This window comes from Clinocottus analis, unplaced genomic scaffold (genome assembly GCF_023055335.1).
Source record: "Clinocottus analis isolate CAN_PGR_092001 unplaced genomic scaffold, fCliAna1.0.p SCAF_28, whole genome shotgun sequence".
In the NCBI taxonomy this organism is placed as follows: Eukaryota; Metazoa; Chordata; class Actinopteri; order Perciformes; family Cottidae; genus Clinocottus; species Clinocottus analis.
In genome coordinates, this window is record NW_027176020.1 from 169,326 (window position 1) to 181,513 (window position 12,188).

The window sequence follows — 12,188 nt, forward strand, 5'->3', positions numbered from 1 at the left end:
GGCCACCACGTCCCTACAGGTGACCACCACGTCCCTACATGTGGCCACCACGTCCCTACAAGTGGCCACCACGTCCCTACATGTGGCCACCACGTCCCTACAGGTGACCACCACGTCCCTACAAGTGACCACCACGTCCCTACAGGTGATCACCACGTCCCTACATGTGATCACCACGTCCCTACAGGTGACCACCACGTCCCTACAAGTGGCCACCACGTCCCTACAGGTGGCCACCACGTCCCTACAAGTGGCCACCATATCCCTACATGTGGCCACCACGTCCCTACAGGTGGCCACCACGTCCCTACAGGTGACCACCACGTCCCTACAAGTGGCCACCACATCCCTACATGTGGCCACCACGTCCCTACAGGTGGCCACCACGTCCCTACAGGTGACCACCACGTCCCTACAGGTGGCCACCACGTCCCTACAGGTGGCCACCACGTCCCTACAGGTGACCACCACGTCCCTACAGGTGACCACCAAGTCCCTACAGGTGGCCACCACGTCCCTACAGGTGACCACCACGTCCCTACAGGTGGCCACCACATCCCTACAGGTGGCCACCACGTACCAACAAGAAAAGAGGAGTGAACTGTCCCTTCAAGAGAAGAAGCGCGAACTGTCCCTTTAAGGTACCTTAAGAAAGGTACCTCGTTGTTTTCACTCTTTTATTAAACATATTTATTTTGTCTTGTTTCTTAATGCCATGATGCATCATTACAAATACATGTTTGTTTTTCTGTGTTGTATTACCAATAAAGCAGTAACACACAGACTGCTCTATGAACCGCTTTCCCGCTCTTACCAGTCTTCTCTGTATAATACACCTTTTGGAATAATTTAGATTGTCTACTTCCTGGTTCAGTCTACTTCCTGGTTCAGTCTACCTCCTGGCTCTCTCTCTCTGAGCTGTAAACAAGCTGCTGGGTGAATTAATTCAATCTTTAGTTTTTTGGTCTCAACCCAAAGCTCATTGGCTCATCAGCTCGTCGTCATGGAAACAGCAAGGCTTCAGTGTGAATGAGGTCCATTCCATCCTTTCAGGAGCTTTAACCCTTTAATCACATTTCATGGTCTCATCAGTGTGTGAACAAAATGTTCTACATCTATTTCCAGTATATATATATCTATATATCTATATATATGTATGTATGTATGTATGTATGTATGTATATATATATATATATATATGTACGTATGTATGTGTATATACACATACATATATATATATATATATATATATATTTATATATATATATATATATACGTATATATATATATATATACACATATATATATACACACATATATATATATATACACATATATATATACATATATATATATACATATATATACACATATTCATATATATATATACATATTCATATATATATATATATATACATATTCATATATTTATATATAAATATTCATATATATATATATATATATACATATTCATATATTTATATATACATATTCATATATATATATATATATACATATATATATATATATATCTTGTTCAGATACTTTCATATCTGTGTTATAAGGCTGATCTAAAGATGTAAAATCATAACTCATGTTGATATGAACTTGTTTCGTTTCTCTTGAGTGGTTTTTGTTTCTGTGAGAGGAGTGAGAGGTCGTCGGGTCTTCGTTATCTTCGTGCTGACTCAGTGTTCATCTGGAGGACTTCAGCTCAATGTGTTGACACAAGGCTGTGATGCGTTCAGGGTCCTGTGGCCTCCGGGACTTCTGACCCCTGTTGTGTGAGAGAGACGCAGGTTCTGCTGAGTATCCTCATTTTAATCTGCTGCTATTTCCTGTTGCTCTGTTTTCCTCCATCAGCAGAGATCATCTTCATCTTTATCCTCATTACAACTACACAACTTTATTTATAAAGACATGGTAAACGTTTCAGAGAAAACACACACACACACCCACACCCACACCCACACACACACACACACACACACACACACGACAGGATGCGCGTGGTAACCATGGTGAGTTGACATGATATTATTGTCTATTATAGACATTCAAAGAGATGCTGAATATAGAAATATAATGGAAATAAACCACAATGCATTGTGGGTAGATTTGTGTCTTCAGTAGAAAACGTTTAAATAATAACTAACTAAAATATGACGTCACAAACAGTCACTGTGACGTCTCACACTGTGTGATATCAGGTATTGATTGATTGATTGTGGAGCAGGACTGATTGGATGAACATGAGACGGTGACGCCCCCTGCTGGCCACGATACTGCGCAGTCAGGACTCTTATTTTGAAAACCAGTCAAGTTTATTGATCAGACTAAAGTTCAATCAGACACATCAAGAAGATTAATAAAGTAGTACATGTAGTAGTAGTACTAGTAGTAGTATAACTTGTGCAACTTAAGTACAACTTGTTGTAGTAGTAGTAATTGTAGTTGCAGTATTTGTACTGTTGCAGTAGAAGTAGTACTTTATGTAGTAAAAGTAGTACTCGTAGTAGCAGTATTTGTTGTAGTAGCTAGTACGTGTAGTAGTAGTCGAAGTAGTAGTTGTAGTATTATTTGTTGTAGTAGTAGCAGGAGTAATAATTGTACTTGTAGTATTAATTAAATTCGCTTTGAAACGCTTTTATTGTGAAACCCGAAGAGAGCGGAAGTTGTCAGTTAGCATCCCGTCGCTACGTCTCAGTGAGTGTGTGTCAGTGTGAGTGTGTGTGTGTGTGTGTGTGTCCCGCTCACAACATGTTACCTTTATCAGTTAAAGACGACGAGTACAAACCCGCCAAGTTCAACCTGCTGCTGAAGCTCTCGGGCTGGTTCAGGTAACTCACCTGTGCGCAGCTAGCTAGCGGGGCTAGCGGGCAGCGGCTAGCTCCATGCTAACAGCAGCAGACGTGTCTCTGCTGACACACAGTTCTGAATATTATCACGTGTTCCCGATCAGCTGTTTCTGTCTGTGGGTGAGACTATAACCCGGGTTAACCCGGGACTAACCCGGGACTAACCCGTGTTGGCCCGGGTCTGATGGAGCTCGTTTGTGTTTCAGGGCGATCCTCGCGGATAAAACGTCCCGGAACTTGTTCTTCTTCCTCTGCCTCAACCTCTCCTTCGCCTTCGTTGAGCTTTCCTACGGAATATGGAGCAACAGGTGAGCGAACTATGTTCGCTAAGGGGTTCGCTCAGCTCGGGATGTGCCACGTCGGTCTTAGAGAGAGAGAGGGAGAGAGAGGAAGTGTGTGTGTGTGTGTGTGTGTGTGTGTGTGTGTGTACATAGACAAACAATCGCTTAACACAAACGCTCTGTTATATGGTGTTGCATCATGGGATATATGCAGGCATGTTGTCTGCTCACAGTGTGATGTTTCTCTCCAGTCTCGGTCTCATCTCAGACTCCTTCCACATGTTCTTTGACTGCACGGCTCTGCTGGCGGGACTAGCAGCCTCCGTCATCTCCAGGTGGAGGTCCAATGACAGCTTCTCCTACGGGTGAGATCACGCTCTGCTCTGTTAGTCAGGTCTGATGGTGATCTCTGCTCTGTTAGTCAGGTCTGATGAGGATCTCTGCTCTGTTAGTCAGGTCTGATGGTGATCTCTGCTCTGTTAGTCAGGTCTGATGGTGATCTCTGCTCTGTTAGTCAGGTCTGATGAGGATCTCTGCTCTGTTAGTCAGGTCTGATGAGGATCTCTGCTCTGTTAGTCAGGTCTGATGGTGATCTCTGCTCTGTTAGTCAGGTCTGATGAGGATCTCTGCTCTGTTAGTCAGGTCTGATGGTGATCTCTGCTCTGTTAGTCAGGTCTGATGGTGATCTCTGCTCTGTTAGTCAGGTCTGATGAGGATCTCTGCTCTGTTAGTCAGGTCTGATGGTGATCTCTGCTCTGTTAGTCAGGTCTGATGGTGATCTCTGCTCTGTTAGTCAGGTCTGATGAGGATCTCTGCTCTGTTAGTCAGGTCTGACTAGTCTGTGTTTTTCAGGTATGTCAGAGCAGAAGTTCTGGCCGGCTTCGTAAACGGCCTCTTCCTCATCTTTACAGCCTTCTTCATCTTTTCCGAAGGAGTTGAGGTACTCAAACACACTCACTCACTCACTCACTCGCACTTACATTCACACACTCACGCTCTCACACACTTACCTTCACTCACTCACTCACTCACCTTCACACACTCACGCTCTCACACACTTACCTTCACTCACTCACTCACTCACTGACCTTCACTCACTCACGCTCTCACACACTCACCTTCACACACTCCGCCCCCAGAGAGCCCTGGAGCCTCCTGACGTCCACCACGACCGGCTGCTTCCCGTCTCCATCGCCGGTCTGCTGGTCAACCTGGTCGGGATCTTTGTGTTCCAGCACGGAGGACACGGACACTCGCACGGAGAGGAAGGTATGGAGAACGTCACGCAGTAGAACCCCGCTCTGTAGAACCGCACTGCTCTTGAGTAGAACCGCACTGCTCTTGAGTAGAACCTCACTGCTCTTGAGTAGAACCTCATCTCTAACCCATCTGTTTCTCAGGTCACAGTCACTCTCTGTTTAACGGCAGTGTGAGTCATAGCCACGGAGGACACGACCACCAAAACAAACATGGAGGACACGGACACAGTCATGGAGGACATGAGGGACACAGTCATGGAGGACATGAGGGACACAGTCATGGAGGACATGAGGGACACAGTCATGGAGGACATGAGGGACACAGTCATGGAGGACATGAGGGACACAGTCATGGAGGACATGTGGAACCACACTGTCACGGTAAGTCTGCAGCATGACGTCGTCGGTAGAAGAGAACGTTCTTTGTCTTCGTTGACTCGAGTGTTTAAAAGTCAAAGTGTTTTCTTGCAGACGAGCTGCGCACTCCGGGGAAAGGAGCCAGCAAACAGATCCTGCAGGGTGAGCTCTCACGTCTTCACCACCAGAACACGCTAACAACACGGACTCCTTTTAATATCCTCCACTTTAGGTTCTGTTTAGAACGTTAACAAATATGTAACGCATATTATATGTACACACAAATAAGAATATTGAGTTTATGATGGACCAGAAATGTGTATCTCAGTGGCGGCTGTGGTTTGAGAGCTCGGCCTTCAGTGAGTGCATATAGTCCACATCACGGCAGACTGGAGGAACAAGTTACTGTCACAGAGCGACACACTCAACACACGGCGCAGTCAGACCGTCCACTCCGCCACGCGGCTCCACCACGAGCACACCCTGCATGTTGTCCAGAATCCATCCAACAAAACCACAACACTGACCCGGCACAGTGCGGACATGACATTGCAGCACAGATGCCCCGCGCGACCTCTCCCCGCGCCAAGAAGAGCCCCAGGTGCAGCAGCACCAGCAGCACCAGCAGCCCCAAGTGCAGCAGCACCAGCAGCCCCAGGTGCAGCAGCAACAACAGTGCTGTGGCTAGTTTAGGATTAAATACTGTAAATGTATAAAACACTAACACAATCATTTCACTCACCAGGTCACATGACCTCTGAGGGAAAGAGGTCATCAGTAAGTCCTGAGGTTCTAGCTTCTAGGTGAGACGCTAGCTTCACTGACCAATCACAGCGCATGTTTATGGTCACATGGCCCTGTGACCAATCACACGTCTCGGTCTCCAGAAGGCTCTTCCTGTCTTCTAACAGGCTGCTCTTCCACAGAGGAAGAGAGGAGACATGTGATTGGATAAAACATGTTAACCAGGAAGAAGCCATAAAGGAGCAGAGGAACACGAGGACATCATAATACATAATTATATTATACAAAAGCTATAACTTTTAATGATTAAATAACGTTGTGATTTAGATGTTTAATAACGTTTAGTGATCACCAATATGAAGGACGAGCAGCAGTGACCACTAGATGGAGCCAGCACACACACTGTCATGAAGCTTGTGTGTGTGTGTGTGTGTGTGTGTGTGTGTGTGTGTGTGTGTGTGTGTGTGTGTGTGTGTGTGTGTGTGTGTGTGTGTGTGTGTGTGTGTGTGTGTGTGTGTGTGTGTGTAGGCGTGCTGCTGCACATCATTGCTGACACGCTGGGCAGTGTGGGCGTCATCATCTCCGCTCTGCTGATGCAGAGATACGAGCTCATGATCGCTGACCCCATCTGCTCCATGCTCATCTCCCTGCTCATCGGCGTCAGGTGACTCCTCCTCTTTCTTCTTCTCCTCCTCCTCTTCTTTCTTCTCCTCCTCCCCCAGCAGCGCTCAGCTGTTTGATTGTTACAACGGGTCAGTGAACGCCCCTCTGAATCCGATCAGGAGGAGACGACTAAGCGTCCTCACTAGGACACTAGTCCTCCTTTAGCCTCATAGAACGTCTTCAGTGACCACCAGAACCCTGAGAACACCTAGAACCACTAGATACCAAACATAGAACCTTGAGAACATGAATGAAGTGACTTTGTTCATGACATTAAAACCTTTGAAGCAGTTTTAAGAAGACGCAGCTTCCTTGAACACACCACCGAGGGAAGCTTTGTAAAGGTTCTCCGCTGCAGTGCTGCGTCATCAGGTTCCAGCTACAGAACGTACTGAGGAGCAGGACGGTTCTGTCCTCTGGATGTCAAGCAGCGGCCAGATTTCCCAGAAGCCCCGGCGGTGCTGATGTGGTTTGAGTTAAGCAGGCAGCCGAGAGGCCTTCACTGACCGCAGGAATCACGGCAGCTGGAAGAAAGCCTCCGAGCTTAAAGTAGCAGTCGGTCAAAAATAGTAGTACTTCTATTAAAATAGTACCGGTAGTAGTTTTGACTAGTACTATTTTTATGTCATGGTTCGGTAAAGTTAGAAATTTGGCTAAAGTTTCTTTATTTGATGCATTTTCAATATAAATATGATAATAATGCCTCTGGTCCTTCCTTCAGCGTGGTGCCGCTGCTCAGAGAGTCCATCGGGATCCTGATGCAGCGAACGCCTCCTTCACTGGACCGCGCCCTGCCGGAGTGCTACCAAAGGGTGAGCACAGGCCCCGCCCCCACGGGCATTGTTGGCTGCATGACACCGGAGTGATGTCATACAGTACGAATCTTATTGCTGGTTTGTTGCCTTCAGGTGCAGCAGCTGCAGGGAGTTTACAACCTGCAGGATCCTCACTTCTGGACTCTGTGCACGGACGTTTACATCGGCACCTTGAAGCTGCTGGTCGCCCCCGACGCCGACCGCCGCTGGATCCTCAGCCAGACCCACCACGTCTTCACGCAGGTACCTGAACGCACCGCACGAATGACTATATAAACTGATGTTTGTGAACGAAGAGACTAATAACTGTAGTAGCACCACCAGTAGTACTCGTGGTTGTACCTGTAATACCAGTGGTAGTACTAGTAGTACCAGTACTAACAGTCCCCTCCCTCCAGGCTGGAGTCCGGCAGCTCTACGTTCAGATCGACACGGCCGCCATGTAGAAGCTCCTCCTCCTCTGAAGCGCTGGGACCAATCGGATTCAGTCTGCTGTGACCTCTGACCCCCAAAGGTCACTGCAAGACCCTGAGACCAGAGGGGGGGGGGCGGCAGTGAGGACCGGATCTCCCCTCCCCCCTCTTTTGGGGTAAACTTATCGTCCGTGACGACCCCCGCCTCCCCTTTATAGACTGAAGCGAATCATTCTGGGTAAGTGCCTTCATCATGAATCGGACCCCCCTTCTCCCCCCCGGGACCAGACTCTGATGTCACTCTGACTCTGCACGTGCCATGTGACCAAACCATGTGACCAGTGAGCAGCTTTGTCTTTTTCAACTGTAATAAAATCTGTTTCTGGTTGAGCTCCATCTTTATTGATGACATCACACACACACACGTTACGATGACATCACACACATTACGATGACATCACAGCTGCTCCAGCTGGAGGCGCGGCAGCGCGCTCGGCTCTGCGTGCGTGCGCAGCAGCTCCAGCTCCAGGGGGTGGAGCCGGCCGGTGACGAGCAGCGAATGGAGCGGCCCGCCCAGGTCACATGACGCCAGCTGGCTCAGCGTGGCCGTGCGGATCGCCTGGTCGTCCGCGCCGAGCCGGGCCACGCCCACACAAATGGTGTCCTCCGTCACACCTGCAGGGGACGCTAATCCCGTTAGCACGCTAACAGCTTTCAATCGGAGGAGAGCTGACGAGCCGTCACTCACCCAGCTCCTCCCCCTCCCCCCGCCTCCTCCTGATGATCATGATCAGCTGCTCTGCCGCCTGGTTCACCGTCATGAAGCGCGGCGGCTCGAAGACCTTCTTCCCCCTGAAACGCCCAACAGGTGACATCATCATGGCATCATCGTGACATCATCATGACGCCATGACATCAGGCGTACAGCAGCTTCTGACCTCATCATGTTCTCGATGCTCTGCTCTTTCACTTTAATATCTACGGAAAACACAAAAATACAACTTTAATATTTATTTATGTAGAATCAAGATTTACTTTATAAAGTATTCTTTAGAACAGAGTCCTGAAGGGCCACCTTAACGTGACAGAGTGTGTGTGTCTCACCCGGCAGACAGAGTGTGTTTGTCTGTGTCTCACCCAGCAGACAGAGTGTGTGTGTGTCTCACCCAGCAGACAGAGTGTGTGTGTGTGTGTCTCACCCAGCAGACAGAGTGTGTGTGTGTGTGTGTCTCACCCAGCAGACAGAGTGTGTGTGTGTGTGTGTCTCACCCAGCAGACAGAGTGTGTGTAGTCCCGCTGTTTTGTTTTTACAGATCTTGTCGTAGAAGCTCTCTGGCCTCCACGACTCCGTCCAGAACACCAACGACACCGTCTCCCCGAAGTTATACAGCTACACACGCGCACACACACACAACTCATTAGCATACCCACCCCTCATTAGCATATTAACGACCTCCCAGTGGTGACTGTTAGCGTTTATGCTAATCAGTGAGCGTGGACAGCTGGGTCCTGCTCTCTGATTGGCTGCTCTGACAGCTCAGTTATTGATGATCACTTTAATCTCAACAGCAGATGGGCTGCAGGGCCTAATTTATCTCCTCTAGCATAGGAAACACTGGACCCTCCTTTCCTAAAGGAAAGCAGCTTCAGGGCTTCCAAAATGCTGTTAAGTCATGAAACGTTTGTGTTGATATTCTCTTTTGTTGTAGTGCAGTTTCAGCTGTTTTATAAACTGTTGTCTGCATATTTTTATGATCAGATTATAATCTGCATATAAACCATAACATAAAGGAACACAAGACATTCATACTCTATGTTAATAAAGTAATATATGAACCAGGTTGTTATGTTAGTGGCACTGATGAATGAAGTGTACATTATAAACTGTAACATTTCTGTACCTGCAGCCCACAGCAGCCCACTGCGTTCATGATGGAGGCGTTGTGGATGACTCTGTACGGTATCCCAGCATGCACTGCTCTAAGCACCAGGTCGCTGTGTGTGGTCGCTCTGCAGGACGACAGAAGACATCTTGGACTGTGACCGGGAGGCACTGGATCACACTGTGACCGGGTCGCGCTGTGACCGGGTCGCACTGTGACCGGGTCGCGCTGTGACACACTGTGACCGGGTCGCACTGTGACCGGGTCGCACTGTGACCGGGTCGCGCTGTGACACACTGTGACCGGGTCGCACTGTGACCGGGTCGCACTGTGACCGGGACGCACTGTGACCGGGACGCACTGTGACCGGGACGCACTGTGACCGGGACACACTGTGACCGGGACACACTGTAACTGGGTCATACTGGGTCACACTGTGATTGGGTCACACTGTGACTTGGCAAATGGCAGACTAACATACAGATGCTGAGGTCAGAGAGGGTTAATCCAGATTTAAGAAAGACCTTTCAGCCTTCAGCAGGACAGAACTTCTCTTTTCATGCAAACTGTAAAACAAACATTCTCTCAGGGTCTCAAACCACGAGCAGCAGACGCTCTGCACTCTGTTATTAACTCGGAGAGAAATCTGGTGGTTTTGGGGAGAAATGTTGAGAAAAGAAGGCCGAGCCGCTGTGAGAGAAGGTCTGTGGTCACAGCAGACCTCTGAGGATCAATACCAGCTGCAGCTGCAGCGTTTGCGCTAACCGCCGATACGTGGACAACGTGACTCACCCGAAAGGGTCGCCCACCACCAGGAATGCCACATCGGTGACATCAGCGTCCTTCAGGATCTCATCAGCTCCCTGTTCCACCAGCTCTCTGTCGGCCAGGATCAGCTCCTTCCCATAATACTCCTCCTGAGGGCAGCAACAGTTAGCACGCTGCTTAGAGACCTAACACACTGCTAACATAGCTAGCACACTGCTTAGAGAGCTAACACGCTGCTAACGTAGCTAACACACTGCTTAAAGAGCTAACACGCTGCTAACGTAGCTAACACACTGCTTAGAGTGCTAACACGCTGCTTAAAGATTTAATACGCTGCTAACGTGGCTAACACATTGCTTAGAGAGCTAACAAGCTGCTAACATAGCTAACACTGCTTAGAGAGTTAACACGCTGCTAACGTAGCTAACATACTGCTAATGTAGCTAACACACTGTTAATGTAGCTAACATACTGCTAATGTAGCTAACATACTGCTAATGTAGCTAACACACTGCTAATATAGCTTACACGCCTCTTGGAGAGCTAACAGGCTGCTGATGTAGCAAATACGCTGCTAACGTAGCTAACACGGTAATAATACAGGGTTATGGTAATATGAAATAAAGGATTATGCTAACATTAAGTTAAGGGTAATATAATAATAATCCTGGTCTTGGTCCCTGGTCTTGGTCCCTGGTCTTGGTCCCTGGTCCTGCTCCCTCGTCTTACTCCCTGGTCCTGCTCCCTGGTCCTGGTCCTGGTCCCCGGTCTTAGTCCCGCCTCTCTAAGTCCTGGTCCCCGACTCACCAGCGCCTCCTTTCCCACGGTGAGGATGGAGGTGTAGGCCTCCAGGTAGACCCTGCAGCAGCGCCGCACGGCCCGCAGGCCCTTCACCGTGATGTCCTCCGCGTCCCCGAGCCCCAGCCCCACCAGGTACAGCATGCTGCTCTGTGTCCTCGCGTGTTGTCTCGCCGCTCACGCTGGAACACGGCAGACGTACAACTGTTTACGTCCACGACAGCTGCAGCTACTTTACGGCCGCGTTACCAAACTCCGTTCACCAATCGCTGCATTCCTGGAGGCCGTGCGCGTGGCCGGCTCTGCGCGCGTCCGAATGACTCGTGCTTCATATCCTTTGGTGCTTTGGGAAGCTGTCGTTCATTCGGCATGCACATTATTATTATTATTATTATTATTATTGAATTAACAATAATGCTCATCTAAGAAAGGGTTTTACTATCTTTATTTGGGGAGTTGTTCCTGATCCGACGTGAGGTCCTGGGACAGGATGTCATGTGGACTGACCGTAAAGCTCCGAGCAGAATCTTGTGTTTGTGATTTTTGGTTCTACAAAATAAACTGAATTGAATTGAATAAGTTCAGGATCAGACAATGGGTTGAAATATGTGAGGAGGTGAGGAACTGAAGAGACAAACTCTTTATGAAAACATGAAACATAAAGGGGGTTCAGGTCTTGGTTTTTTAAATGAATATCAGTGGTTTTGGTGGTGAGGCTCGTGGGAACCGGGCCCACAGAGTCCTGGTGGCGGTCTGGACCCCAACCGGCTCCCTGGAGGCCGATTGGTTGGATTCCTCTGGTTGTTTCCATGGTGACGGCGTGTGAAAGCAGTGAATGAAAGGCTCTCTCTCTCTTCACAGTCTGTTTCTCCCTCGGTCGCCCCTCGTTGTGGTAAACAAGCCCCAGTCCCCTTCACTCCCTGAACTGGGAACCAGTTCATGACTGGGATTGGTGGGTTACATAATGGGGTCCTGGAGGAGGGGGGTCCTTTGTTGGGGCTCCGGCTTGTTCGGCTCCGCTCACCCAGAGAATCTCTGTGAGCTGCTGCTCCTCCTCCTCCTCCTCCTCCCCTTCCTCCTCCTCTTCCTCCTCCTCCTCCAGGCCCGTCTGCTCTGAGCCAGAACACACTGCAGAGGAACCAGAACCTGGTGCCGGGTCCCCCTCATCAACCTGTGAGTCATGTGACCTCCACCTTCACTGGGTCATGTGACCTGCACCTTCACTGAATCATGTGACCTGCACCTTCACTGGGTCATGTGACCTCCACCTTCACTGGGTCATGTGACCTCCACCTTCACTGAGTCATGTGACCTGCACCTTCACTGAGTCATGTGACCTCCACCTTCAC

The 12,188-nt window shown here is 48.9% G+C and overlaps 2 protein-coding genes across 2 annotated transcripts; one reads left to right on the forward strand and one right to left on the reverse strand.

Annotated features, from left to right (window-relative positions):
* The first annotated feature begins 2,694 nt into the window (after positions 1–2,694).
* On the forward strand, positions 2,695–7,765 carry slc30a7 (solute carrier family 30 member 7). Its single transcript, XM_068592959.1, has 11 exons — positions 2,695–2,840; positions 3,065–3,166; positions 3,391–3,504; positions 3,992–4,079; positions 4,279–4,408; positions 4,540–4,779; positions 4,870–4,917; positions 6,028–6,163; positions 6,884–6,974; positions 7,071–7,220; positions 7,376–7,765. Exons 1-11 carry the CDS (start codon positions 2,761–2,763, stop codon positions 7,421–7,423), a joined length of 1,227 nt encoding a protein of 408 aa, XP_068449060.1. The 5' UTR covers positions 2,695–2,760; the 3' UTR covers positions 7,424–7,765.
* Positions 7,766–7,780: 15 nt separating this feature from the next.
* On the reverse strand, positions 7,781–12,188 carry dph5 (diphthamide biosynthesis 5). The gene is made up of 7 exons (XM_068592960.1): positions 10,849–12,188; positions 10,066–10,190; positions 9,292–9,400; positions 8,660–8,780; positions 8,329–8,368; positions 8,139–8,242; positions 7,781–8,065 (listed from the first exon to the last, which is right to left on the reverse strand). The coding sequence occupies exons 1-7, from the start codon at positions 10,981–10,983 to the stop codon at positions 7,848–7,850; spliced, it is 852 nt and encodes a 283-aa protein (XP_068449061.1). The 5' UTR covers positions 10,984–12,188; the 3' UTR covers positions 7,781–7,847.